This window comes from Myxocyprinus asiaticus, chromosome 27 (assembly GCF_019703515.2).
Source record: "Myxocyprinus asiaticus isolate MX2 ecotype Aquarium Trade chromosome 27, UBuf_Myxa_2, whole genome shotgun sequence".
Classification (NCBI taxonomy): Eukaryota; Metazoa; Chordata; class Actinopteri; order Cypriniformes; family Catostomidae; genus Myxocyprinus; species Myxocyprinus asiaticus.
In genome coordinates this window covers 1,786,569-1,814,290 of record NC_059370.1, presented here as the reverse complement: position 1 = coordinate 1,814,290, position 27,722 = coordinate 1,786,569, and the positions used below count along the sequence as shown (strand labels likewise).

The 27,722-nt window shown below is 37.7% G+C and overlaps 1 protein-coding gene across 7 annotated transcripts; it reads left to right on the top strand.

Annotated features, from left to right (window-relative positions):
• Window positions 1-1,300: 1,300 nt before the first annotated feature.
• Window positions 1,301-27,318, top strand: LOC127418166 (probable G-protein coupled receptor 174). Of its 7 annotated transcripts, XM_051658602.1 has the most exons (5): window positions 1,301-1,561; window positions 15,270-16,475; window positions 16,514-20,388; window positions 22,032-22,186; window positions 23,609-27,318. In XM_051658602.1, exon 5 carries the CDS (start codon window positions 23,903-23,905, stop codon window positions 24,899-24,901), a length of 999 nt encoding a protein of 332 aa, XP_051514562.1. In that variant the 5' UTR covers window positions 1,301-1,561; window positions 15,270-16,475; window positions 16,514-20,388; window positions 22,032-22,186; window positions 23,609-23,902; the 3' UTR covers window positions 24,902-27,318. The 7 variants fall into 7 exon arrangements, with proteins under 7 accessions (XP_051514562.1, XP_051514565.1, XP_051514567.1 ...); XM_051658605.1 differs by lacking the exons at window positions 15,270-16,475; window positions 16,514-20,388 and adding an exon at window positions 3,903-4,036; XM_051658607.1 differs by lacking the exons at window positions 15,270-16,475; window positions 16,514-20,388; window positions 22,032-22,186 and adding exons at window positions 2,890-2,960; window positions 3,903-4,036.
• The last annotated feature ends 404 nt before the right edge of the window (window positions 27,319-27,722 follow it).

Below are 27,722 nucleotides of genomic sequence, written 5' to 3'. Positions count from 1 at the left end.
TTTGCACTGTAAAATCATCCTAACCCTTCATTTCAGATTGAAGTTTCTGGCAAAGTTACACTGGTTTATATTACATATTCACAGACGCGAAGCAGAAACCCACAGTATGATGGGGTAGGATGGATCAATAGATATAACTATAATTTTGCGCTATGGTAGAAAAATCTGACACGGTAGGACAAATCGACAGAAAACTGGCATCACTGCATGCCCTGCTGCTGATCTAAAAGGAAGAGAGAGTGTGTAGTGTGTGTTGCTTGCACCTTTAAATATTTCAAATAAAAGATGTACAGTGTGCTCCAAGAGCACTCGTAGTAATGTACATATGCGCCCAAACGGTCAAAATACACTTCAAAATTCTGCAAAAATACCTTTGAGTTAATGTAAATACAGTCAGGAATGTCTAAAGTGAACGTTAACAGTGGAACAAAAAAGTGGATTTATATCAAAATGTCAGACTTTAAGTGTAAATGTAACCTAAAAGACCTGCTGCTAATAAGTATGTCATTAATATTAATCAAACAACAATAACAAGAAAACAAGTAAACCAATTACTGCTGTTGGATGGTAGCTTTAAAAAGTATTTATGGAATATAATCAAACAGTGAAGACAAATAGCTAGAAATTTCATGTTACATTTAATTTCATTTTGAATGTTTACTTGAATACTTGATAGGCTACTACTGTAAACATTGTTTTAAAGCTATTAAAAAAGCGCTGTTTTCATAATTGGACTTTTTTTCTATTGTTTTTAATTTGTTTCAATGTATTGTTTTATTTGTATATTCATTTGTTTCTTTGTTCTTATTTTATTACAGACTTGTCTTGAATAATTACTTGAGAATGTGAAACAATGCTTACATTGATATATATATATAAAAAAAAAGCATTATTTTTTGTTGTGGAATCAAAATAGGTATAGAGATTCATCAAATTTCACTATCGACTATGTATATATTGTGTATGGTAGATCTTGCTATAATAATATTATGAAAAAGTAGCTCTCATTCCATAGAAGTGTTAGCACCCATGGTGTAGTCTGTGGGACTGTGTAAGTATTTAGCGGTTGCAAATAGTTTCTGCCAATAGCAACTGACTAACACTAAAAACTAACACTGCCTTAAAATGATTTTTCATAAATGCCTTGAAACACCAGCAAAGCAAAGGCAATTTCTCTCAGGATCACACAAGCACAGATCAGACAACACTGTGAGAAATAGCAGAAGTAGGAATAATAAAAAAAAATAAAAAAAAAATACTGTTCACTCCCCCACAGGAAACGTTAAAGCAGTGAGTGAGAGCCTACACACAAACAGAAAGTACAACGCCTGCGATTAAAAGACACAAATACATTTGATACTTTGAAGAAACATTGCAAAACTGTTCAATAGGCCATATGTTGTGTTTTAGAGTGACTGGATTGACTTGGACGGTGAGAAACTAGCAGTTTGTCTACTGAACTCATTCAGCACTGATGCTGTGGCTTCAGATCACATGTTTATGGGCTGATGTTCCTGTCAGCCATTAATGTACAGGAGACACATGACCATCATTTCACAAGGTGAGAGACTCTTTTATTGTGTTGCTGGTCAAACAGTTATATTCACTGGTACCTGTTACACTTTAACTGTGGTAAATCTAATCCTAAACCTTAATTAGTCTTAACCTTAACTGAAAGAACGTTAACATGTTCTTCTGATGTACCATGATGATGGTGGGCTGAGAGATTCACAGGCTGTAAACATGCTGTCAGAAATTTACAAGGCTTTATCTCTAAACACACTCCATATACATTCTGAGATTAAGATGAAGATCTGGTGATGCTTTTACTTTCTTATCAGAACACATGTTCATGAATTCAAATTCTGAGTCAGAAAATTAATGGGCCTTCAGGGCTCTGGGGACCTATCTGAATCCATAGACAGGCTGAAACTTATCAAAACCAAAAACTATAGAATAATTTATCATTCAGATACTGAAAAACTGCCCCACATTTCCATTCCTACTTCTGTCACATGATTATGGTGGAAAGTAGGACTTGTTACTCAAATATAATATTTTTTTTTGTTTTTTTTTAAAGACCACACAATCAAGCTTTAAAGGCTCACTCAGTAATTTTTTTCACATTTAAAAAGTTTTACTTCTAAAAAAAAATGAATAGTCATTTTAAAATGTGTATAAAATCATTCTATAGCATTCCCTAGCTCTGGCTGCAGTCATTTTAGACCCTGTTTATAGCTGGTAATAAGACATGTTTTGGATGAGCCGACTGCAAATGGTCAGTGCTAAATATAGTTAGTTGTAAACAGGGTGAAAAATGTTTTGTGATTGGATCATACAGAGCTAGTCAAAAACCACATCACATTTGAGGTTTAAAACGCCATCCTGATGCATCCCGGATGGCAGCGAAGCACCACCTCTCACCTGTCAATCACCCACCAAACAAATGTCTAAACTTACATGCGAATTTAAAAGGAAATAACTGTCCAAGCGGAAAACTTAAAAAAGCGATTACATACCCAAGTATCACATCTCTTCCTCAGTGTGTCTGTCTGATTTGAACATAGAGGGTGACAAGATGACAACCACACACATCTGAAGCTGAACTAACACTAAAACAACCGATAATTTTGTTCGCACTTTCTTTGTCTTCATGACTTTTTTGCAGTTTATAGTTGTTCAGTAACACACTGATATAGTGACTGATGTATGTCCTCACGAAATCATACATGCTGTCCTCAAAATCCCAACAATGTAACGAAAGCATGAATGGATGTATGCCACAACAACAGCTGTGTTTACTTGACAACAGAAGTAACGCCCATATTTCTTGCTAAGCATCATGGGACATAGGAAAAAGGTGGATAAAAGCTGTTTTATTCTACATAGGGCAGGGGCGCCTCATGGGGGCAGCCATGTTAGCATCACATGACCAGCTGAAAACTACTCACTTAATCTCAGTAAGTGCCCTGTTATTGAACACTTTCATTCATGGATTAAATTAATCATGGTTTACTGTGCATAGTGAATTTCTACAATGGCATTGGTAACTAAAAAACTACTGTGTTTGAATGATGCAGCATCCAGGACACTAGGTGCCAATGTAAGTCAATGTAAGCCACTTCGACATACAAAAAATTACCTAGTGCACCTTTAATTAAGGGCATGATTCAAGATTTCTTAAAATGGATAGTTCAAGTTCAAGCGAAAATGAAAATTCTGTCATTTACTCACCCTCATGTTGTTTAAACTCATATGACTTTCTTCCATGGAACACAGGAGATGTTAGGCAGTATATTACAGTCTCATTCAACATTCACTTTCATTTCATCTTGTTCCATACAGTGAAAGTGAATAGTGGCTAAGAGTCTGCCTAACACATGCACATGAAATTGTTAATTAGTTTCTAATTCATTTGAAAGGAATTGTTCACCCAATTTAACTGAATTTAAAGTCGTTATTCTCATCATGAAATCATTGATACTCATGTATACAGAGCCCAAGGGCCCTATCTTAAGAGTGCTAATGCTAATCGCAGTGCTATGCCATAAGTCATTCATAAGTCAGTGGGCATGGCCATGAAGTTTTGGTATTTTCATGCAAGCATGCGCTAAGTCTAGGCGCAAGTAGGTTTGGTGAGATCGTATGTGCAATGCACAAATGGGCTGGATAAAGAGCAATTTAATTCTGAGGTTATCTCCAGTTATTATTCCATCATCTGCGTCCTATTATAGGGTGACCAGATTTCCCCATTTTCCGGGGACAGTCCTGGTTTTTGACAGTCTCCCAGTTTTTACTGGCAATTCAAAACAGTCCGCAAAGTGAAAATATATGGCAAGAAAGCCGCTATTGAAGCCTACCGGCAACAAGTTTTACCGCGTGCTGTTTTTTGTGACCAACAGAGGGGGCTGCTTGCTGTAGCAGCTTTAAGTCATTCGTCTTTCTTTACTGATTACTTGTTTGTGCCAGTTTTGCCATTAAGAACTGGGCCAGGGAGCAAACACAACTGAAAAGAATCATCATCATCAGCTTCGAGGTGAGGCACATACTAGTTATGTTATAAATTAGTTATATTGTTTTGTATTATATAAAATGTATGCATTTAAAATAAGAATACAACGTTAAAAATAAATGAAATGTATAATAAAGTATCTGCAAAGAACAACAATAAATGTAAGTCAGCACATTACAGCATAGATTACATTGTGTTTTGCTGGGAAAGAAGTGACTGAAAAGAAGCATCATAATGCATAAGAGTTGATCAAAATAAGAGGTATAATTAAGAAAAACAGGTCCATAAGATATCAGAATCAGAATGAGCTTTAATGCCAAGTGTGCTCACGTACACAAGGATTCTTTTTACTTTTTTTTTTTTTTTTTTTTTTTGGCCATAGGAGAAACAAGCCAGTGCACACAAAACATTACAGTGAGACACAGAATATAAAACAAGAGTGAATGGATGTATATAGGAAAATAGGACATATAACATAGAATGGTGTATGTACATGTGCAAGTGGTAATATATGTGCAAGGTAGGGGTACGTACAGTTATTGAATTAAATATGAGTGAATTTACATATGTACATGCCATATTAACATTATTGCACTATAGGAGTCCTGAAGATAAACCATGTGAGATAACTGATAGAAACGGTTAGGCGAAATAGTGTAATAATAATAATTTATTATTATTGTACAATATTGAATATCTTTGTGTCATGACTCCAAAGTGGAAAAAATGCCCAACAATATGAAGCATATTGTGGGGGTCAATCAGCCCTTCAGAAATGAATTTCAGGCCCTGATATAATACATAGTGTAAGTGTTTCATATGATTTCAGTTGTAATACTGAGGTAAATGGTAGTCAAGGGGGTCAATCAGCCCTTCAGAAATGAATTTCAGGCCCTGATATAATACATAGTGTAAGTGTTTCATATGATTTCAGTTGTAATACTGAGGTAAATGGTAGTCAAGTGAGCTCATTTCTTTTGAAATTCCTCTACCAGTTTGCCAGCAAGCAAGTATGCAGCCTACCGTCTTACTTTTAGGAAAGTGCCAGGTATAGGTGAAGGAAAAAAGGAGAAGGAATTTTAGAAGAGAGTAAGAGTGATGCAAAGAGTGTGAACAAGGGCAGGACCCCTGTGCTGTGGAGTCGGCTGCAATATTTCCTATATTCAATCATTGTTTATATGTTTGTTTAGTTCACTTTTATCAAGCCACAATGTCATCTACTGTATGCAGTGCAGAAAAGAATGAACTCATGTAACAGAAGACAATTAAAAATGATCAACTTTTCCTCTGTATCAGAATTTCATTGAGACATATTCAACAGAGTATGATATACCAAAGTTCATCACATTACTACATTCACCATGGTCAAAATAACATCCGGATTGTCCCCCTTCTTTAATTAATAGATAAGTAACATGTGAAATTTCAATGACATATTTACCACTGAACTAGAAATGTCCCATTTTTCATTTCAGAAATCTGGTCACCTTATCCTATTATATAGTTTATTCCATCAAGCACCAGTGAAATAAATCAAGACAGCACATTCATAAGAAATTGGTAGTGTAAATGACTGTATGCAATTAATTAGAACAATTAAAAATTACATTCTTTTGTGTATTAACTGTGTCCTTGATGATTGTCTGGCATATTTCTATGACAGTGACACACTCCTTTTATATGCATGGAAAATGTGATTCTCATTAGAATTTGGATGTAGGCTCTGTTAATTTTCAGAGAATGTAAGTATTATTAGTCATTTTCATCTACTGACACACAAATCATGGCTAGTATTAACAGTGATTGTATGAGCACACACTTCAAAAAATTTGAAAAATTAAATACATTTATTGAAACATGAAAAAATTAAGACAAACATATTTCTACATTTAAATTACACTTCAAACGAAATGAAAATATAATCAAAGTAATGAAGTGGTCAAAAAAAACATAGCCTACCAATTCCAAAATTTTACTCCAACTTCTTCCACCTGCCCGTTTTGCAGTGACTTAAAAATCACTCTATGACAACAGGTGGAAAAATACCTTTAGGCCTACAAATTAGACCATAAATAAAATTGTAAATTTAAACAATAATAATAATTGAAAAATAAAATATGACCTATAGATAACACAAATCTCATAATTTTTTGTTTCATATAAGACAGCTACAACTCTGATCGTCAGGGAAATAATTTGATGTTCCACTATATTTTCAGAGTTTGGACATGAACTTTATCACCACCTGCTGGTGGAATCTCCAAACTGCTAACGCAGGAACTGAGTTTACACTTTACGCTGAGTTATGACGTGGTTTTCAAACGTCTTAGCTCAACGACCTATTTCTCAGGAAAATTGTAAATTGCACTTTGCGCCACTTCATTAACATACAATACACCCAGAGTTTGTGCGCATACACCCACAATAGCGCAAAACACTCCCACGCATGGCCACTTGCGTTTTGCCCCGGCACGAAAATTGCACTCTCACGAAAACTGAATAAGTCGTTGCGCACTGTCGTTGCGCATTGCGCTGCGCTTTGCGCACTCACGAAAATAGAGCCCCAAGTCAGATATGGCAACTTATCATTAACATCTCAAGAACCTCAGTGGTTCTTGAGTCATGATGTCATGACGTTTGGTCAGAAGATGCGCAAGAACCAATGAGGTATTGACGTGTTGTCATATTTGATTTGACCTCTGCACACAAGTTGATCAATGATTTGATTTGACAGTGAATAATGATTTCAATTTTGTTCAGTGAATTAAGTGACTGTATGCCTACAGAAGATTCGAATATGACGGACGAGTCACCTGGACTACTGACGCTTTGGAGTGTTTTTTAAGCTTTAAAGTGAGTCATTATTAACTGTTACTTAATTGAAATCAGTGATTGTGACATTCTTTCAAATATATAGTGTATATATTTGAATGAAATGTATACACCATGGTCTGTTTGAATACTTGATTCTGTCATCCATAATGAGACATTGCGAGAGTTTTATTCCTCTGTTCAAACTACCTCCAGATGCGAATATAGTGTTAGAGTTTCACACTATAGTGTAGAGTCTCAGTGCCATGATTAACCGTGACATTACAAAACACTACATCATCAAGTTATGCAATACCGTCTTTAAATAAACTCTGAAGCACTACAGGAATAAAGAATGATTGTATGCAATTAATTAGAACAATTCAAAATTACATTCGTTTGTGCGAATGTGTATCAACCACATATTACTGTCATATTATACATATATATATATATATATATATTATAGTCCACCTTGAGATAAAAAGAAATGCACCTGCACTTTTCCTTAAAGGGTTAGTTCACCCAAAAACTAAAATTCTCTCATGATTTACTTACTTTTAAGCCATCCCAGATGTGTATGACTTTCCTTCTTCGGCAGAACTGAAGTGAAGATTTTTATAAGCAAATTTCAGCTCAGTTTGTCCATACAAATCATGTAAATGGGTGCCATCAGGCTGCTGGCTGTTTGATGGTCCATAAATCACATTTAGGCAGCATAAAAGTAATCCATACGACTCCAGTCAATCAATTAATGTCTTCTGTAGCAAACCGATAGGTTGGTGTAAGAAACAAATCACTAGAGTGCACTTGCAGCCTTTTGCGATTTAGTAATCGTGCATTTCATTCTTAATTCAGTCAGTCCTGCAGCCTTAATGGATATCACACCGATGTCTCAGAGGTCAAATTCTGCAGGTTTCAGAGTAGTTTTTTTTCTTTTCTTTTTTCGGATGGTCACATCTGTAACAAAAAAGATATGACATCCGCATAGCTGTTTATTCCTCATTTATGTCAAAATTACAAAGAACAAAAATTAAATATGACATCTTATGAGTTCTTCTGAGTGCCAGCCCTTCTACATTCTGTGGCTATCATTATTTTTGGATTGTGGATTTAAATTCACAGAGTTTAGGTCTCCAAAAAACTCTTGTCAATTTTTCCAATTATCCGTACAGCACTTTAATCAATTTAAATAAATATAACATTATCACACTATTTTATCTCTGATGAACGGGCAATACTCTAGATCTGATGACCCATAGATTAATTTAACCGTTATATTTATCCTTCCAGTCGAAATGTGCACAGCAAAAATCAATGACAGCTATAAATAATCAGTGCAGGCAATTTACCATGTTATAAGTGAGGTAATCCATGGCTAGTGGTGCATAAACAATTTTAATGCATGACTTAGAGGCAAAGAAATGACTTATTATGTATATATATCAAAATGTCCCTATTGACACGATATTAATGGAAACAGACCTATTAATGTATTACGTAAGTGTATGCAGATAGGATAAAGACATATGTAGGATCTATGTGATGTGTAAATACAGCCCAAAAAACCTGCTGCTATTACAGGCCATTAATATTAATCAAACAACAATATAGACCTTTTTTACGTGTCCCTGTGTCATCATATTCGACTCTGAGAGCTAGGTATCAGAACTTCTGCCTGCATTCAGTCAGTGGACGGTCGTCAGTTTTTGAACTACCTTAATTGAACTTGACAGTAAATAAATTTTAAACAGTTTATTTATTGTAGCTTGACACTGCACTTTACTACGTGTATCATCTTCATTTTAATGTACACAAGTATCTGATATGAAAAATAGCAACAGCAATTCTCAGGTAAAGTGAGGAAAAATGAGGAGCTGCACAATGTTCACGTTATTCTCCGTGTAATAAACGTAGCGAAATAAATTTAGAAAATAACTTTTTTTAAAGCCAGTTTATTTTTAACATGGTGTTTTTATTGATGATGCATTTACAGCATGTTCATTTCCCATTTGTATTTGAAATCTAATGCTATTGCTGGTTTATAGTATGTTAAAAGCGTACAATATGCAATAAAGAGAGAAGCAACTTGAAGTATTATGATTTATTACTAACAACCAAACTTTCGTTCTTTTTTTTTTTTTACATATGTAATTACTGATAATGCATTCATATTAGATAAGGACCCTCAAATCCAAACTCACTCCTGGGATGTATTTTGTTGTATTCATAGTCACTAGTGAACACTTACCCAAACATTCCACTTAAATTTGGAGGTATAACTCAACATTAAATACAGTGGTTCCCAAAAAAATTGGGGAGAGTGTGCAAAATTAGGAAGAAAACTCTGTGGTGAAAAGATTATTTTATTTCATCAATTTAAAGTTGATCTTTAAACATACACTGAAAAGTATATTAAAAGAAAGTTCACAAGTGTAATGTGGAGTCTGGTGAAGCGAAATGCGGATATAAGTGCTCTTTTAATAAAAGGCAAACTAAACACAAGAAACCAGAACACTCCAAGACAACAGCCTTACAAGGACGAGAACTGACAAATACAGAAAACATGAGAGCATTATATATACAAAGACAAACACGGTTAATAAGACTAGGAACAAGACACACCTTATACTAGACACCAGCCAAAGCTGAAATGACTGCATTACTGTGGAAAAGTTAGTTTTAGTTTCATGAATTGCTTTTGTAATCAACTTCAAAAATGTACATGAAAGCGCTTTTGCGACAACTGTTTTGTTGTGACATTGATTAATAAATATATCTTGTCTGATCTGTCATCACACATGGAGGGAGTTTGTAATGCCAAAATTGCCTAAATAAGAACATTTAAGTGCCTTTTTTATTTCACTCAGAAACTGACAAATAGCGAGTAAAACACACACACACACACACACACAAAATATATTAGTTATATCATTCTCATATTTTTATCTATAGTAAAGCCCTGTACACACATGCAGTGACTATCACATGAAGTTGCTAGTCGCTGTACTGTGAAGTTGCTTGGGGGTCTCTACTGCTATCGCTCTAGAGCACCGTTCAGACCAGGCCAGCCTCTTGATTAAGACAACACAATAGTGACCTTTTTCCTGCACCATAAAAATGTGATTGTTATGCTGTTCTCACATCAGTTCGGACAATTCCATCACAGGCACGGCAATCTTTGGATTTATTGCATTTTACCACAGTATGTTTCATTATACTTATAAACATTGAGTTGAGTTGCATTATACTATCATATTGATATTTTTACAGTCACTTGAAAAGAGAAAAACTTCATTTAATAGCAATTACACATATAATAACATTAGCGTAAGTGAACAGAGCTGTTTATAATGTCTCATTACACACTCATTTTGATGCTGTGAAATGTTTATTTACTATCGCTTTTACTATGACTTGGATCAATACATTAATTAATGTTCAGTTATTAGCTTTAATTTACCTTGGTGCAAATATAGGTGTCGTTGCTGATGTTATATGTTCATTTGGGAATGAGGGCTGACACATTTTAATCTATTACATGCTCTTCTCCAGATCTATTTAAAGATTATTGAAAAAAAGAAAGAAAAACACCTCTCTCTGGGTAACTCGTGTCACTATTACAAATTACCTGGCAACAACGTGTTTTAAATTTTTTTGATAATTTTGATCAAATCCAGCTTGAAAGTACTCAAACACACATTACTTCCATAGGTTCTCATTGGAAAATAGCAAACGTGTGTCAGAGTAATGGCGGCAGGGCAACAGTTCCAAGACAGGATTGGTCAAATATGCTTTTAAGGCGTGGCTTAGTGAAGGGTCAGTTATCTTGGTATATGCAGCACTTACAGTTGAGAAGAGCTATCTGACTTGCGATTCAACACAGTTCTTTTAAATCCAGCATTTTGAATGTGACATCGCCTCAGCTCCCGAGGGATTATGGGATCATTAAGTGTCCAGTCGATCCGCACTTCAGAATCTCACCAGAAATAGTAGGTCATCCAAGTACTTCTTACTGCTTCATGAATACTGTGGATTCAGACATACTACTCCATTAGCATACTGTTTTAGCATACTATATATTAGGGAAGTATGGATATTCAGATGCAGCAACTGTCAATATTTTAAGTAATATTTACTAGGGATGCATCAATCAATTGGCCTCCAATCTAGGTTGATGGATCTTTGTCTTAAATCTGTGATTGGCCGATCGTGCCTATGTAACTGGTCCTGCTTGACCCACTCTGAGTGGGATTCGAACCGGTGTCAGACAGCACGGGAGGCGGGTCTGCTAACAAGGAGGCTAAAGGCTATAACCTCTGGCAACGGTTGCTAGTGTGCCTCTTGAGACCAGGGGAGTGAGGTCTACACACACTGCACAGCTATCACTTACCAGTTGGCTCCTGTTACACCTTGGTTCAGGGCTAATCTTTTTTTGATCACAGCAGGCACAAAGTCACACATACACTGCTACCCTAATGAATGAGCACTTGCTCAGCCCTCAAAGCATGATCTTGAGGTAAAGCATGACCTACTCTGCCCTCGAAGTTGTTGGCAATTCTAAGCATTCACAAATTTACAATTTCAGTCATGCTGTAATTCAGATAAATATGCCGGTTTGTTATAAAAATGTGGATGAATTTCATGTGCATAAATATTACAGTGCCCATTTCAAGAGTTATTACAGTAATAATTCTGACTCACTACACAGTTAGACACAAAGAGCACAAAGATGCAAGTTGCTTCATAGCCAAATGTAAAAAAGCTGAAGAAACTAAAGTAATAGCGAGAATAACAATTCTGTCTCAGAAGCATCCAGATTGTATTCTAGAGGAAGAAAAAATAGAAATTGCTGATTTGCAGATTAAATTAGATGGTTTGGATAGGAAAAAAGCTGAAGGTGCCTTTTTTTTCAGTCAAGAAGAAAATGGCTTGAGGAAGGGGAGCAAAACTCATATTATTATTATTTTTATTTAGAAAGACGTAATTGTATTAATAACGCTATTAGTAAGTTAAACATTAATGGAGTTATAACTGATGATCAGACATTTATATCTAGATATTGTAGTGACTTTTATAAGAATATGTATACTTCCAAGTACTCTCAAGTGACAGCTGATGCCTTTTTTAATTAAATAAATAAATAAATAAATAAATAAAAAAAACTGAAAAGGAACTTTGTGATACACCTATTACAATTCTCGAGTTGATGGATGCAATTAATCGTCTTAAAAATTCCAAGTCACCAGATACTGATGGGTTAAAGGGATAATTCACCCAAAAATTAAAATTCTCTCATTATTTACTCACCCTCATGATATTCCAGGTAGAAAATAGAAAAATATCGTAGCTCAGTAGGTCCTTAAAATGCAAACTATATTCAGTTTTTGGTGCAATATCTCCTGAAGTTTGTATGCCTTTCAAACAGCAAACAAGAACTAATAATCAACAGTGGCCCCTGTTTAATATAATAAACTCAAATGTAGGTAAAATCTTTTTTTTTCCTTTCATTCTCAAAATAGGTCCATGAGAGCTTTGTTCCAAAGAGATGTTGTAACTCTGTCATATGTGTGTTAATACTGGAATCGTTTTTCAGACAATATAGTTTTGAAAAAAGGTTTGGCCTATACCTATTCAGTATCTAATTACAAATAAATTTAAGGAAGTTTAATTTAAACTCATACACAGGATCTACCCAGCGATACATTATTTTGTAACATTTAAAGATTCCATTGATGTAAGCTGTACCTTTTGTTATAGCTGCTCTGAAACTATGGTTCATTTGTTTTGGCACTGCCCATTTGTAAGGCCTTTTTGGCAAAATGTATGTGATTTTATTTTCAAGTATATTGATGATCAGTTTGTTTTATTGTGGAAACATATATTGTTTGGTTTCCTGGAGAATCATAAAAACAAAGGTAGTCATGTTTATATGATAAATCTTATTTTATTACTAGCAAACTTTAATATTCACAAATGTAAAATTTCCTGAAAAAAATACTGCTTTATAATTTTTTTTTTTTTTTAAATGAAATGGAACATTATATTGAGTCAGTACTATTTTCTGTGGAACATAAGGCAATCAAAACTTTGTAACCTCTTTCATATATTTATGTAGATTTGTATTAAGCTCTCCCTAGTGTATAAATATTGTATGACACTCATGGTGTTACAAGTTAACCTGATTATAATAAATGAAGAAACAAAAAAAGATACTGCAAATGTATTGCATGAAAACACAAATCGAGGGGTTACATAGATAACCAAGGTTCTATGAAAAATGTCAATACACCACCATATGGGTCAGCCTCGACAAGAGGATCAGCTTTCAGGAGACAGTATATCAAATTATTCATGCCTCCCACCTGCATGCAATCAACATCTATAAATACCGGTGTGATTCCGCCAGTGCATCTTATTTTGCTGACTGGTACCATGCAGCTCCACACTGTGTGGCGTGTTGACCTTATTCATAGGACTTTGGTTACCTGTGTAACCTCTCGTTCTATTTCATCTCAGTCAACACACCACCATATGGGTCAACAGTGTATCATATAAAGTCAGGTGGGGAATGTGGTGGGGCAATCAATGCAGGAGAACAGATTAGAGTTAACTTGATTACTTTATTGAAACAAACATGTTATTCAGTCCAACATAAGATCAACACTTGACTGCCACTGGCCTCTTGTGGATTTGTTTCCACAAGCCATGGCCACACTAAACTGAAGAGAACAGAAGTCCCTGGAACTGAGGATTAAAATATAAACAAAACTACCAGGTATTTATAACACCTTGAAGGGAACCAAGCTTGTTAGGGACCTATTAAACACGCCCCTGCCCGTAGGACAGAGGTGGCAACATAGGATGCCACATTCAGGCGATAAAACTGGGCGAACATCAATGAGGAAACCCAGCCAGCAGCTGCACAGATCTCCTCTAAATAAGTGCCCTAAAAAAGTGCACAGGTGGAGTGGGCTATAACCCCAGCGGGTGGAGACACACCGGCACTGTTATAGGCCAATTCAATTGCCCTGACCACCCAGCGGGCAAACTGTTGTTTAGACACAGCTTGACCAAGTGCTGACTCCCCATAGCAGACAAACAACTTATCCGTCTGCCTTATGGGATGGGTGCGAGCAATGTAACTCCTCAGGGCTTGGACTGGGCGAATGAAAGTGATACAGAATAAAAGGCCTGGATACAAAGGAACGTGGCAGAACCTTGGGCAAGAAAGCAGGGTTCGGCAGGAGCGAGATGGCACCGCCCTCCTCCCCAAGCCTTAAGCATGTTGGGTGTAAAGAGAGAGACTGCAACTCACTTACACGCCTCACTGATGCAATGGCGAGAAGGAAGGCTGTCTTAAAAGAGAGGAGCTCCAGACTTAAGCTAGAGATGGGCTCAAATGGAGGCTCTGTAATTGCCTGCAACACAATAAGCAAGTCCCATGAGAGGACAAGTCTTGAACGTGATGGGCACAACCTCCTGGCACCTTTCAGAAAATAGCTGACAATAGACTGATTGAAAGATTGAAAGGCCCTTAATTAAATCATGGTGGTCAGATATAGCCACCACATATCCCCTCAGAGTTGATTCCTTAAGGCCCCCTTCCAAAAAGAACTGAAGAAAAGACAACACTGAGGACATGTCACATGAAATTGTGTTGAGCTCCTTAGAATGGCTCCAGCGACTGAATCTTTCCCAACGACCAGTGTAGATTGTTATCATGGACGGGGCTCTAGCCGCCTGCAAAGTTTTTAGAACCTTTTGGCCTAGACTGTCTGGTCACTCCCGTCCAGCCACCAAATGTGCAACTTGTACAACCCCGGATTGGGGTGCCAGAGTTCCCCCAACCCTGGGACACTATGTCTCTCTTAACAACTGACTATCAACCGACAGCCTGAATGTCAATACAGTACAATACTGTACATTCTACATATATACTTTTTTCATATATATTTTAATTTTTATTGAATAATGTGTATCTATATAGTATCTATATAGTAAAAAACAAAAAAAACAAAAAAACAGCATATTGTATACTGTACAGTGTATGTTATTATTTGTATATTGTTGAGTGTAATTGTGTATAACAGATGTTTAAATTGTGTTGTGTTAATTTGATGTTTTAAGTTGTGTAATTATGTATAACAGATGTTTAAATTGTGTTGTGTTAATTTGATGTTTTAAGTTGAGTGTAATTATGTATAACAGATGTTTAAATTGTGTTGTGTTAATTTGATGTTTTAAGTCGAGTTTAATTATGTATAACAGATGTTTAAACTGTGTTGTGTTAATTTGATGTTATTGTAAATTGGTATATGTCTCATCACTGTCACGACTGCTATGTTGATCGGAACTGCACCCAAGAATATCACACACCATTGCACTTGTGTATATGGCTGTGTGACAATAAAGTGATTTGATTTGATTTGATTTGATTTGACAGCATGTCCTGCCTGATTGGAAGATGCCCTGGGGATCCTGTGAGCAACGCCACCAGATCTGGCATCCATGACTAGTGGGACCAGTCGGAGGCTATAAAAAAAATCTTGGCTGACAAATCTTGTATCTTGGTGAGCACCACTGGCAGAAGAGGAAAAGGTGGAAAGGATACAGAAGGCCCTGTGGCCACTCATGCACTAGAGCATCTACCCCCAGTGTCCCTTTGGGGCCCATCATTGAGTACCAGAGGGGGCAATGAGTGGTCCCCTGAGAGGCAAATAGGTCCACCTGAGCCCTCCCAAAGTTGGCCCAAATGGCCTGCATGATTTCTGTGTGCAGTCGCCACTTCATTGGCCTTGATCCTCCTATTGACAGAAGTTTGGCTGCCACACTGTCCACCCCTGGAAGATGTAAGGCCCTCAATGAGATACCTTGTGAGTGAGCTCATAGGAGCAGCTGCCGAGCCTTGCTGTGAAGAGATGGAGAGCTGACCATTCTCTTGTGGACTTACTTTGTTTCTTGCAAACCACTGCTGCAACGGCTGCATTTGGAGCAAACCCAGCAGCACTACCTGAGAGGCCACTGCCATCAGGCTGAAAAGCCTCTGGCCACACTTCACTGTTGTTTGAGATTTTCCCATGAGTTGGGACAATTGCTCTCTCAACACCAGATGCCTCTGAGGTGTAAGACAGGCACTCATGGTGGTTAAGTCCAGCACTAAGCCAAGATACATTACGTCATGCATGGGTTAAGACAACTTTACTCCTTGTTCAAAGCCAGGCCCAGCCATAGGAGGTTTAACACTACCTCTGTATAGCTCCTTGCCTGCTGCTTGATTGGGACACATATCAGCCAGTCGTCCAAGTAGTTGAAGACACAAATTCCCTGGCGAATGAGTAGAATGAGTGCCGCGTCCATGCACTTGGTAAAAGTATGAGGAGCTAGGGACAGACCAAAAGGGAGAACCTTGTACTCATACGCGTCATCCTGAAAGAAAAAATTTAGGTACTTCCTGTGACTTCTGTGAATAGGGATATGAAAATAGACATCGTGTAGGTCCAGTGTGGTGAATCAATTCCCCTGCCTTATGCCCTTGAAGAGGGTTGACAGGCACAGCATTCTGAAAGGTAAATGCTTGAGATAAACTTTGAACCTCTTCAGATTTACGATGGGACATAAGCCCCCATCCTTTTTTGGAATGAAAAAGTAGGTGGAACAAAACTCCTGCCCTATCGACTCTGAGGGCAGGAGTGTTACTGCTCCTTTTCTCAAAAGAACTGAGACCTCCTCTGAAAGGGACACACTCTCTGCATTGCCCTTTAGGACTGTAGGGGAAATACCCCGGTAACGTAGGGGCTTGGCCATGAACTGGAGCCTGCATTCTGACTCCAGGGTGCTGAGCACTGGGCACTGGGTACACTGGTGTCAGTAAGCCAGGTGTCGAGGTGTGAAGTGTGAAACTGGAGGCTGACAACTATCAGCGCCGGGACCGGTGCCCAGGTTGTTGCATGTATGCTGGCTTAGTAGGACGCTGCTGGTGAAAGGAGCGGTGGGCTTCCTGGTGTGAACCTGCTGAAGAACTCTGCATTGAAGCCTGCTGTGAACCTGCCCACACCTGGACAGACGGAGCTGAATGGCCCCATGCACCTGAAGGCCGCTTTGTTCGCACAATCTGCCACACCCAGTGTGTCAGCTCTCTCGTCCTGCGTGACTACTCTAGGGCTGCTTCTGATGGTGGGCCAAATACTTCTCCTGGCACAACTGGGGCAGCCAATATAGCCCCACAGTCCTGGTCTGACAAATTTGACTGTGCCAGCCAAACTTGATGGCGTGCTTGGACCACAGAAGCCATGGACTGGCCTAGAGCCTGGACATGAGCACTGGTCCCCCAGATCAGCATATCCACAACTCGCAGCATCTCTGGCACTTTGTTGCTGGGAGCAATGGAGAACAAATCCTGCAACAATCCTTGCAAATAAACTAGCAAGAGGAAATTTGTGCAGGAAAGCCTTGCAGCCAAAGCAGATGCCTGGTAAGCTTTACGCAGCTGAACATCCACAGCACTGCAGCACTTGTTTGGATGGGTCACATCTCTGCCTGCCCTTGCTGTTGCACCAGCCAACAGAGCGAACATTGGCCCCACCAAGGGAGCTGTAGAAAGGCTGCAGCCTTCTGCCCAATCCAAGTTGGCCAGCTGTGTCCTGGGTAATGCACTAGTGCTAGGTGCCTTCCAGGATGACTGCATCTCAGCCACAAAATCAGGAAGGATTGGTAACCCTTCTGATTTTCAGCACTGAGGGCCTCTATTAATCACTGATGAAGTAACAGAGGCTAATAATGGCAACTGAGCACACTCTGCTGCTCTAGAAATTATGGCCTTGCCTTATGGGTCTAGTGGAGCTGGATCTGAGGCCCAGGAGGTGTCTTCATCCAGCTCAGAATCTAAGGGGTCCTCTGGGTCCAACCTCAGAAAGCCATCCCCAACATCAAACACACCTGAAGCCGTTAAGGACAGATAATCTGGATGGAGACAAGGGCGTCTAGTTCACTGGTTCAGCCGAATTCAAGGCATTGGTTGGCAGATGTTGTGCCTGCACATACTATCATCCTTCTTTCCCACCACACACTCCGGCTGACGCATTGCTTGGCTGGGGGGGGGGCTGCCTGAAGTAGGGCTTCGGTCATCCTCTTCCTGCATCATCATTCCCTCCACTGGGTAGTGTGCCAGGAAAAATCTTGAGTAGCTTTCGACCTCATGGACGAAGGGGCTTTAAAACACAACAAAATTAGCACTGTTAACAAACAGTCAATACACCCTAAGCCAATTAGTAAAACTCCTGCTTCCGCATTGTACTTACTACACTGGCTTGGTTCAGAACAAAAAACTCTGATGCTGAAACTGTAACTTTCTCCTTCGCGAGAGAAGAGGTTCCACCAGCTCTCAACAATCACTTAAATTCTTTGAGAAACGCAAGTCTCGTTGCAGCTACCATCTTTCACGAGGCAAAAAAAAAAAAAAAAATGCGCCGTAGGGATCACACTGGTATTTCTATAGGTTGACTGCATGCAGTGGGGGGTGTGATTAATTTCATATACTGTCTCCTGACAGCTGATCCTCTTGCCGAGGCTGACCCATATGGTGGCGTGTTGACCGAGATTAAATAGAATTGAGTATACTTGATGTAACATGAGTTGCGATAGACAGTGTGTTTGGAGCAATAGAGACAATTTGAATGATTATGCGCACTCTCGGTTTCACTCCATTCAACACGAGCACTCTTGGTGTCAATCAAACATGCATGCTCTCAATCTCTCATCAGTCACTTATCCTAGCGCTATTTTGTGAGAACCCGATTTTAATCAGAGACATATGTTTGTCACAATCCCCCTATAACTGCAATAACAGTTTAACCTTCAATAACATTACCGCATCTTCACAAAGTTCCTTAATAATTAGCGATTTGCATTACAACAAAATGCCAAAGGTGGTAAACAAATCATAGATACTAATGATTTCTTATTAAAGTTTTTTGGGAGCTTGAAATAGATATATATCTCTTATTTTTGAATGAATCTCTTTGGTGTATACGGGTTGTCATATCAATTAAATTTAATAGTGACAACAGAACTATACCTAACTAATCATAAATGTTTTCAATTCAAAGTGTGATGAGACTAATTCAGCTGCTAAATCTGGCAGAATATAGAAAGATATTACAAAGTATTCACACTTGATTTTTGTTCAGCATGTTGTGTTTTTAGTAAAGATTGTGGACTGACTGAAAAATGTGTTAGGTAAACTAGTGCAACAATATGGTGCCCACATCTATGAATATCAAATCAATCAATAAAAGTTTATTTTTATAGCACACTTAAAAACAACAAATGTTGACCAAAGTGCTGTACAAAACTGACCAACATGTAATAAATAGTAAAATAAAATAAGAATAAAATAAAATAACACCATAAAATGATACTGCACAATATGTTACAATGACTCATAAGCAAGGGAGAATATATATGTAAAGTCTCATTTTGATATAAATGACATGGTTTCACGTTGAACCACGCCAACCAAAAACTGAAACACAGTATGAAGAAAACATGGCACAAAATTGTGTCTCATATTAATGAAACTTAAATGTGAAACTAAATATTAATGCAGCTATGTATAAACATCAAATACTGTATCAATTAGCTGGAATTTTAAGAGAAATAATAAAAGATACGAAGATGAATAAAATAATGTGAAAAGTAAATGAATCTGTGAATCTCAGACAAACATGCCAAGGTCACGACATTTCACACACACACACACACACACACACACACACACACACACACACACACACACACACACACATATATTGAAGAAACAAAACAAAGAAGCTGATTTGCCTTTAAAATTCTCATTATTCTATGGAGCCCAGAAATGTTTCCTTTTTTTCTTTTTATAATTCTCTGTAATTCATTAAGTTTCATTAAAGGGTTAGTGTCAGGACTCTGGGCTGATCGACTGTGCTCTGTGTGTTTGTATTCTTGTTTTTGTTTTGTGTTTGGGCACAGGTCTCTATTTATTATTATTACTAGCCATGTGCTCTCTCTACTCCTCCCTCTCGTTTGTACTTACCACACCCCCCTCATCACCGCTGAGTTAGAGTGTTTATGCTCACCTGCTGATGATTTTCCCTATGGCTATTTATACCCTCTGTTTGCTCTGTTTGTTGCCAGATTTTCTCTTGAAAACTATGGTTGCAGCTTAGGCTAAGTCTTTGTACAGTTTGCTGTTGCAAAACATTTTTTTCTTTTCCTTCTTACTGAGTTTGCAGATCTCGGTTTTTACAGTATTGGTACGTGTATTGCCCTGGCTCTTGGATCCATCCAGTTCTAACTGTTTTCTCTCCGTGTGTTGCCAGCCCAGTTTTGTACCTGCTCTGTATTCCCTCAGACCCCGTGGATCGGTCTGCGGGCTCTTTCTCCTCCCAGCACCTCTTCTCTCACAAGTTGGATTGTTAATGTCTCTGCACTCTCCTCCCTGGATGGTACCTCTCTTTGGCTAGTCCTCCAGTGGTTTCAACCCCACTACCAGTGTGTTTGTGTGCCTCACATATCCCTTCAAAATAGTGAGAACCTCCGTTCTCATCTGCCAGTTGTTTCTCTGTTGATGGAATAATAAAGACTCTGTTGTTGTCATCAGCTTTTGGGTCCTCTTCTCTCTCTACACTCCTGTGACAGTTCACCCAAAAATGAAAATTATCTCATCATTTACTGACCCTCATGCCATCCCAGATGTGTATGACTTTCTTTCATCTGCAGAACACAAATTAAGATTTTTAGAAGAATATTTCAGTTCTGTAGGTAAAATGCAAGTGAACAGTGACCAGGCTGTTCCAAAAAGCAGATCAAGTCAGCTTAAACATAATCCATCAAACTCCAGTCATTAAATCCATGTCTACTGAAGTGATCCAGTTGGATTTGGGTGAAAACAGACCAAAATGTAATTCCTTTTTCATTTACATTTATTCATTTAGCAGATGCTATTATCCAAAGCCACTTACAAAATGAGGAAGGGTACAACATAAGTGATTCATCTTAAGGAGACAGTAACACGAAAATTGTTGCATTGCAAAGTTTCAAATGCATCTGAAAAGTACAGAGATTAGAGTGCAACTGAGTGTATGGTTAAGTGCTCACGAAAAGTTTTTTGAAGACAGAGGGAGTCTACTTGTCGAATGGAGTTAGGAAGGTCATTCCACCACTGAGGTACAGTGAAGCCAAAAAGTCAGAGAAAGTGTTTTGGGGCCTCTATATGTTGGTACAAAAAGGTGCTGCTCATTTGCAGAGCACAGACTTCTGGTGGGCAAGTAGCTATGCAGCAATGATTGCAGGTAAGCTGGTGCAGACCCAGTGACTGTTCTGAGAAACAATGAGGGGTGTAACATGTGCTCTCTTGGGTTTGTTGAAGACCAAACGTGCTGCTGCATTCTGGATCATTTGCAGAGGCGTAATTGCACAAGCAGGAAGGCTGGCTAAAAGCCCATTACAGTAGTCTAGTCTAGATATGGCAAGCGACTGAACAAGGAGTTGTGTAGCATGTTCAGAGAGGAAGGGTCTTATCTTCCTGATGTTACAGAGTGCAAATCTACATAATTTGGCTGTTTTTGAGATGTGGTCTGTGAAATTAAGTTGGTTGTCAACAGTGTTGGGTGTAATTTGATTACAAAGTAATTGCTGTAATATAATACTTTTAGGCACAAAAAGTAGTGTAATGCATTACATTTTAAATTCTTGTAATCAGATTACAGTTACTGATTAACAATTAAATTAATTACTTTTAAGTACATTACTTGGGTTAGAAATCTCTCTAAAAATATTATTTTGAATAATACAATTAAAATGTGATTTCTTATGTTCATATGTACATCTGTTTGCGTTTCTGTGACAGCTAAAGGGTGTGCGACAATGAACTAGGAGAAAATAGACATTATTTAGAATTTTTTGAGCTGAATTTTTTTTTTGTGACAACTGTTTTGAAAAGTAACTTAAAAGTAAAGTAATTAGTCATTTAATTACTTTTTCAATTAAGTAATCAGTAAAGTAATCTGATTACACTTTTTAAAAGGAGTAGTTAGTAATTGATAGTGGATTACTTTTTTTTAGTAACTTGTCCAACACTGGTTATCGCTGGTTACCCCTAAATTTCTGACCGTTTTGGAAGATGTTATTGTAGATGAACCCATCTGAATGGTAATGTTGTGCTCAACAGCAGGGTTGGCTGGAAAGGAAGAGAAGATCGGTCTTTGCTTGGTTGAGTGAAGGTGGTGTTCCTTCATCCAGGCCGAGATGTCTGCCAGACAGGCCGAGGTCCGAGTAGTCAGACTGGAAAGACAAGTAGAGCTGTGTGTCATCGCTGTAGCAGTGGTAAGAAAACTCATGTGCTTGAATAATTGGTTTCAGTGATGTTGTGTATATTGGGAAGTGGGCCAAGCACTGATCCCTGAGGTAACCCAGTAAGTAGCTGATGTGACTTGGACACCTCACCTCTCCAGGCAAACTTGAAAGACCTACCTGAGAGATAATACTTGAACCATCCAAGCACAGTTCCTGTGATGCCCAGAGTATAGAGGGTGGACAGGAGGATCTGATGGTTGTCTGTGTCAAAGGCTGCAGATAGGTCCAGCAGAATAAGAACAGATGATCTGGAGCCAGCTCTCACCTGTCTCAGCGTTTTTTCACTGTACATCTTGACAGTAGTTTCCTTGATGATTGTGAGTTCAAGCTCAGTTACATTAACTTTAGCACCATCTAGCTCTCTGTGCATGCGTCAAGCACTAGGAAGTGTAATCAAGCTTGAAATCATGATCGTGCCTAGAGACTGCAATGGCAAGATGTACAGTGAAAAAAAAAGAGTTATATTTTGGTATGTTCTCACCCAAAACTGACTGGATCACTTCTGAACACATGGATTAAACCACTGGAGTCTTATGGATTACCTGTACGCCTCCTGTTTGGATCTTAAAAGGCCTGGCCACCATTCACTTGCAAATATTTTTCTAAAAAACTTTGTTTCTTCTGCTGAAAATAAATTAAGTCATAAACATCTGGGATGGCATGAGGGTGAGTAAATGATGAGAGTTTTCATTTTTGGGTGAACTATTCCTTTTATTATCTGTAATACAGTATTATTATCTGTAATACAGTATTTTAAACTATTTCAGTAAAAAACAAACAAAAACTAAACAAAAAAAAAAACAAAAAAAAATATATATATATATATATATATATATATATATATATATATATATATATATATATATATATATATATTATTTAGCATAAATGAAACAGTACAAATATGTTGCCAACCTGTATGTAAATACTTTCAATTCAATAACTGTTTTCATTACAGACATATAATTTGGGGGTAGGGTGTGCATAATTTGTTGTGTAAATAATGTCACAAAGTTAATGTTAAAAAAAAATAAAATAAAATAAAATAATAATAATCACAAAGGTCCTACAATTGATTTACTTTATAAAGAAAATATATCTACATTTGTTTTCTTTCGATTTTTGGGTGAAAAGTGAGCTGCACATGTTTTTGTGTGGATGTAGACAAATGTTAGATGAATATGAAAGTGAATATGAAAACAACATGCAAAAAAGCTGTAGCACAGTATGTCAATCAGATGAAACACAAAAACCTCTTTATAAGTACTCTGTGCATGTCAGAAATGCAAATTCTGTGTTGAGAACATGCATGAACATAACCCCCCCCCCCCCCCCACACACACACACACACACACGCTGCATCTAACTAGAACTTCTTATGCTGTTTTCCAGAGCTGGACACACTGAAACTCCAACCCTCATGCTGAAAAACAACATATACATATGTTCATCGATGTAACCATGTCAGAAGGCAAATTGTTGGATTTTGTCAAGGATATTCTAAACAACCTAGTTTTAATTGACCATCACTGTGGATCATTAATGTTTCGGATTTTTGGACTCTGAGAACTTGAGAAAATGTGCCATCTCGGATCTACAGCACACAGCCAGATGAACTCAACAAACAAGATGAATTATACAGGCTATTTGTAGAGTTTTAGGACTCTCAAATTCCAGTCAAATGATATGAAAATGAGTGCCAACGACATCTCTTGCAACATCAATACAACATCAATACAAGAATATCAGCATAAAATCTATGCAATCTTCTACACAGTCATTCTCGTTCCTGGGTTGATCTGCAACGTTCTTGCACTCTGGGTTTTCTACGCCTACGTGAAGGAGACAAAAAAAGCCGTAATATTCATGATCAATCTGGCCATAGCTGACCTGCTGCAGGTGTTGTCGTTACCTCTGCGCATTTACTACTATCTCAACGAGTCATGGCCTTTCGGTCAGGTCGCTTGCATGGTCTGTTTCTATTTGAAGTATGTCAATATGTACGCCAGCATCTTCTTCCTGGCGTGCATCAGTGTGAGACGCTGTCGACTCATTATCCACCCATTGCGCTGCGGTGCAACAAAAAGACGGCAGGATCGTAGCTGGTGCGTCGCTGGGTGGTTCGTCGTGTGTTTAGGATGCCTACCATTCCCGCTTCTAAGAAAAAACCCATCCACTCCTCTACATTGCTTCTCTGAACTACCAATGATGCAACTGAAGATGGTGTTAGGAGTGTCCCTAATGACGGTTGCAGAAATCATGGGTTTTCTTCTTCCATTGGCTGTGGTGATCATTTGCACGTGGTTGACCGCAGCAAGTCTACGTGAGAAAACCTGCATTCTACAAGACTCTGGGGAAAAACACAAGGCTCTCAAGATGGTATTGAGCTGTGCTGCTGTGTTCCTGGTCTGTTTTGTTCCCTATCACATCACTTTCCCTTTAGACTTTCTGGCCAAATCCAATTTTACTGTTAGTTGTGCTTTTAAGAGTGCTGTGCTTCATACGCATCCCATCACACTGTGTCTGGCAAGCTTGAACTGCTGTCTGGATCCAGTCATGTACTACTTCACCACTGATGAGTTCAAGCGCCGTCTGTCCAGGCCAGAGTTGCAGGAAAGTTTGCAGTTTCACCACAGGATATCTTGCTCCACACATGAGGCTGTGAGATCTGAGCCCGAAGAGTGAAGAACAGACCGAGCACACTGAAACACTGGGACAACAACTTCCTTATGTACATTGGGAATTAGAGGAACCTCTTTTCCTGAGAAATGTGAATGTTCAAGCTGCAGAATATTTAGGAAATTGAATTAACCTTGACAATGCACAAAAACTTTTACAGGTGTGTGAATACAAAGAGTGAATATGACAAGTAAATTTCTCTGCTCTGGAAGATCATGAAAATGGACAAAATATTTTCAATTACAAAATAGCAGTAAAACTATTGTCAGCGGTATATTTAAGGAAAAGGTGTAGTGAACACAAAAATATTCTACTGTAAGAAAAAATGTAGATATTAACTTTGCTTCATAAAGCCTTCATTTTCTATGACACACAAGTATTTGAATGAAAAGTGGGTCATTCCGAGTAATTTCACAATACAATAGCTGCGCGGGTCAATTTGTGCATCTCAGAAAAAAAAAACAAAAAAACATTAAAAATGTATATAAATAAACAAGTTGCTTCTGCCTGAATTCCGAGGACTGGACATTTTTTTTTTTTTTTTAAATACAAACTGTAAACATACAAACAGGAAATTTCATGAGAACACATCAGTATTTAAAGAAGATGACATCTGGTGGTGAGATGGTGGTATGACAGGCTCGGAATACACATACACTTGCTAATTATGACATTAAATACACTAATCATGCTGTTGCCCAGTGCCTCCTGTCCCACCCTAGGTGATCCCCCCAGCACCAGTGGTTACCAACTACCAACCTACCTACTAGTATCCCTAACAAACTGTGTGCTTACAGAGGTGAAGTAAACTGAAAAGAGTAAAAGAGAGAAAAGCAATAAGCTGGCAAGGGTAGTGGTACCTGACAGCGGATGGCACCGTCACCTTGAAACACAGGAAGCCCAAACCGTATTCCTTCTTGCGTCTTTCTTTGTTGGAATTAATTTATAAAAAAAAAAAAATAATAATAATAAATTAAAAAAAAAAAGTTAATCCACGGGGAAAAAAATGAAGGGTCTTTCAAAAGTGAAAGCTCTCACCACACAGGTGTGTGGCATAACTTCCTAGACAGTCCCACCTTCATACTAGCCAAGAAGGAAGCTGATAGGAGACACTATGGGCCTGTCATCTAACATACCAACACTATTGTGCAGAATTAAAGGTGCACTCAGTAATTTTTTTTTTTCTTTAAAAAAAATTAAATAAAAAATTTTACTCCTAGAGAAATGAATTGTTATTTTGAAATATATGTATAACATCATGACATGAACATTCATAATAAGCTGAAGACTCCAGTAATATCAGTGACCTTATAAAAGCTGTTTTATTCTTTAAGGAGACGGTTCCCTCATGGGAGCTGCCATGTTAGGATCACATGACCTGCCGAATACTACTCACCTAATCTCAGTAACCACTCTGTTATTGGACACTTTCACTCATGGATTAAATTAATTATGGCTGACTGTGAACAGTAAATTTCTAGAATGGCATCAGTAACTGAAAATATTGCATTTGAATAATGCTGCATCCACACAATTAGGTGTCAGTGTAAGTCCAATAGGACAAATTAAAACAATTACTGAGTGCATCTTTAATGTATGTAAGTGGACTGGACTAAAAACATCCCTAGACATTTTTACATAAACACAATTTTATCAAAATCGTATTAAATCAAAATGACCTTTTACAAAATTAACCTGCTGTTGCAGTACCATGCTACAGTGGTGGTAACATATGGCAATACCATAGTATGTACATGGGAGGCTACTACAAAGTAAGATAATGCCATGGTAATTTTTTTTGTACTTTTATGTGCTTTCATGTTTTTTGCTACAGTTTTGGTTGGAAAATGTCTTTACCTGCAGTTCGCAGGCTGCATACACACATGCACGTCTTCATCATTGGAAAATGATATGATGCAATTGTAGACTTTGGTTCAATCCATAAAGATGTCTTTGTTCTTCAGCCAGATCTTACTTACTTAATTAATTAATTTCAACTTTATTTGTCCCCAGAGGGCAATTGGTTTTGTGACAAGACATACATACAGAACAATAAAAATACCAAAATACAAGACAATAAAATACATAGGGTACTATACACAAGGAGGGGGATGTGGGGGACACAGCAGTGGGCCAAAGTTTATTTAATATATATATAAAATAAAAATCTTAAGATTTTAAAAATAAGATCTTAAGAAGGAATTTATGGCCAGACCTTAATGTTAATTAAATACCCCTGACTATTTTAATGTAAATAAAGGCATACTATTTACAGTTTTGATTTCCATGTTTACATGTCAGTTACAATGAAAGTGTTAGGTAAGGTAATAACGGAAAAAAATTTGACTTCCATTGAGTTTTTTTTCTAGATAATAAGGACCATGCAAGAGAGTGGTTGAAGAGCCCTGCCGTACAGTATAAACACCCAAATGTATTTATTTTTTAAATAAACATATGTTGTTGAAAAAAATCTCTCAGAGTATCATTTATTCAGTAAAATATTGATTTCAATATCATTTAAGACTAACAAAGAGAGTATCCTGCACTTTTTATTCCACTTCAAGCACTGTGATTTTCTATAAAGCATTCATGCCTTAAGTCTTTCATTTGAAGACATAAGGCATGACCTTCTGTAAAGCTCTTTTGACATAATTGTGAATTATCTATTGTGAAAAGCGCTATACAAATAAAAATGACTTGACAAGAGAATCACCACAAGGCATCTGATTCTTGTGAGGTCAGTGTAAGACCTAAAGCCCAGTGCACAGCAATAAGTGTTTTTATATCCTTTATGATTGTTAATTGTTTTTCAGATTGTAAAATAAGA

Excerpts from the sequence above, each read along its gene's own strand:
- LOC127418166 (XM_051658604.1), top strand. The coding sequence starts at position 23,903 with ATGAAAATGAGTGCCAACGACATCTCTTGCAACATCAATACAACATCA.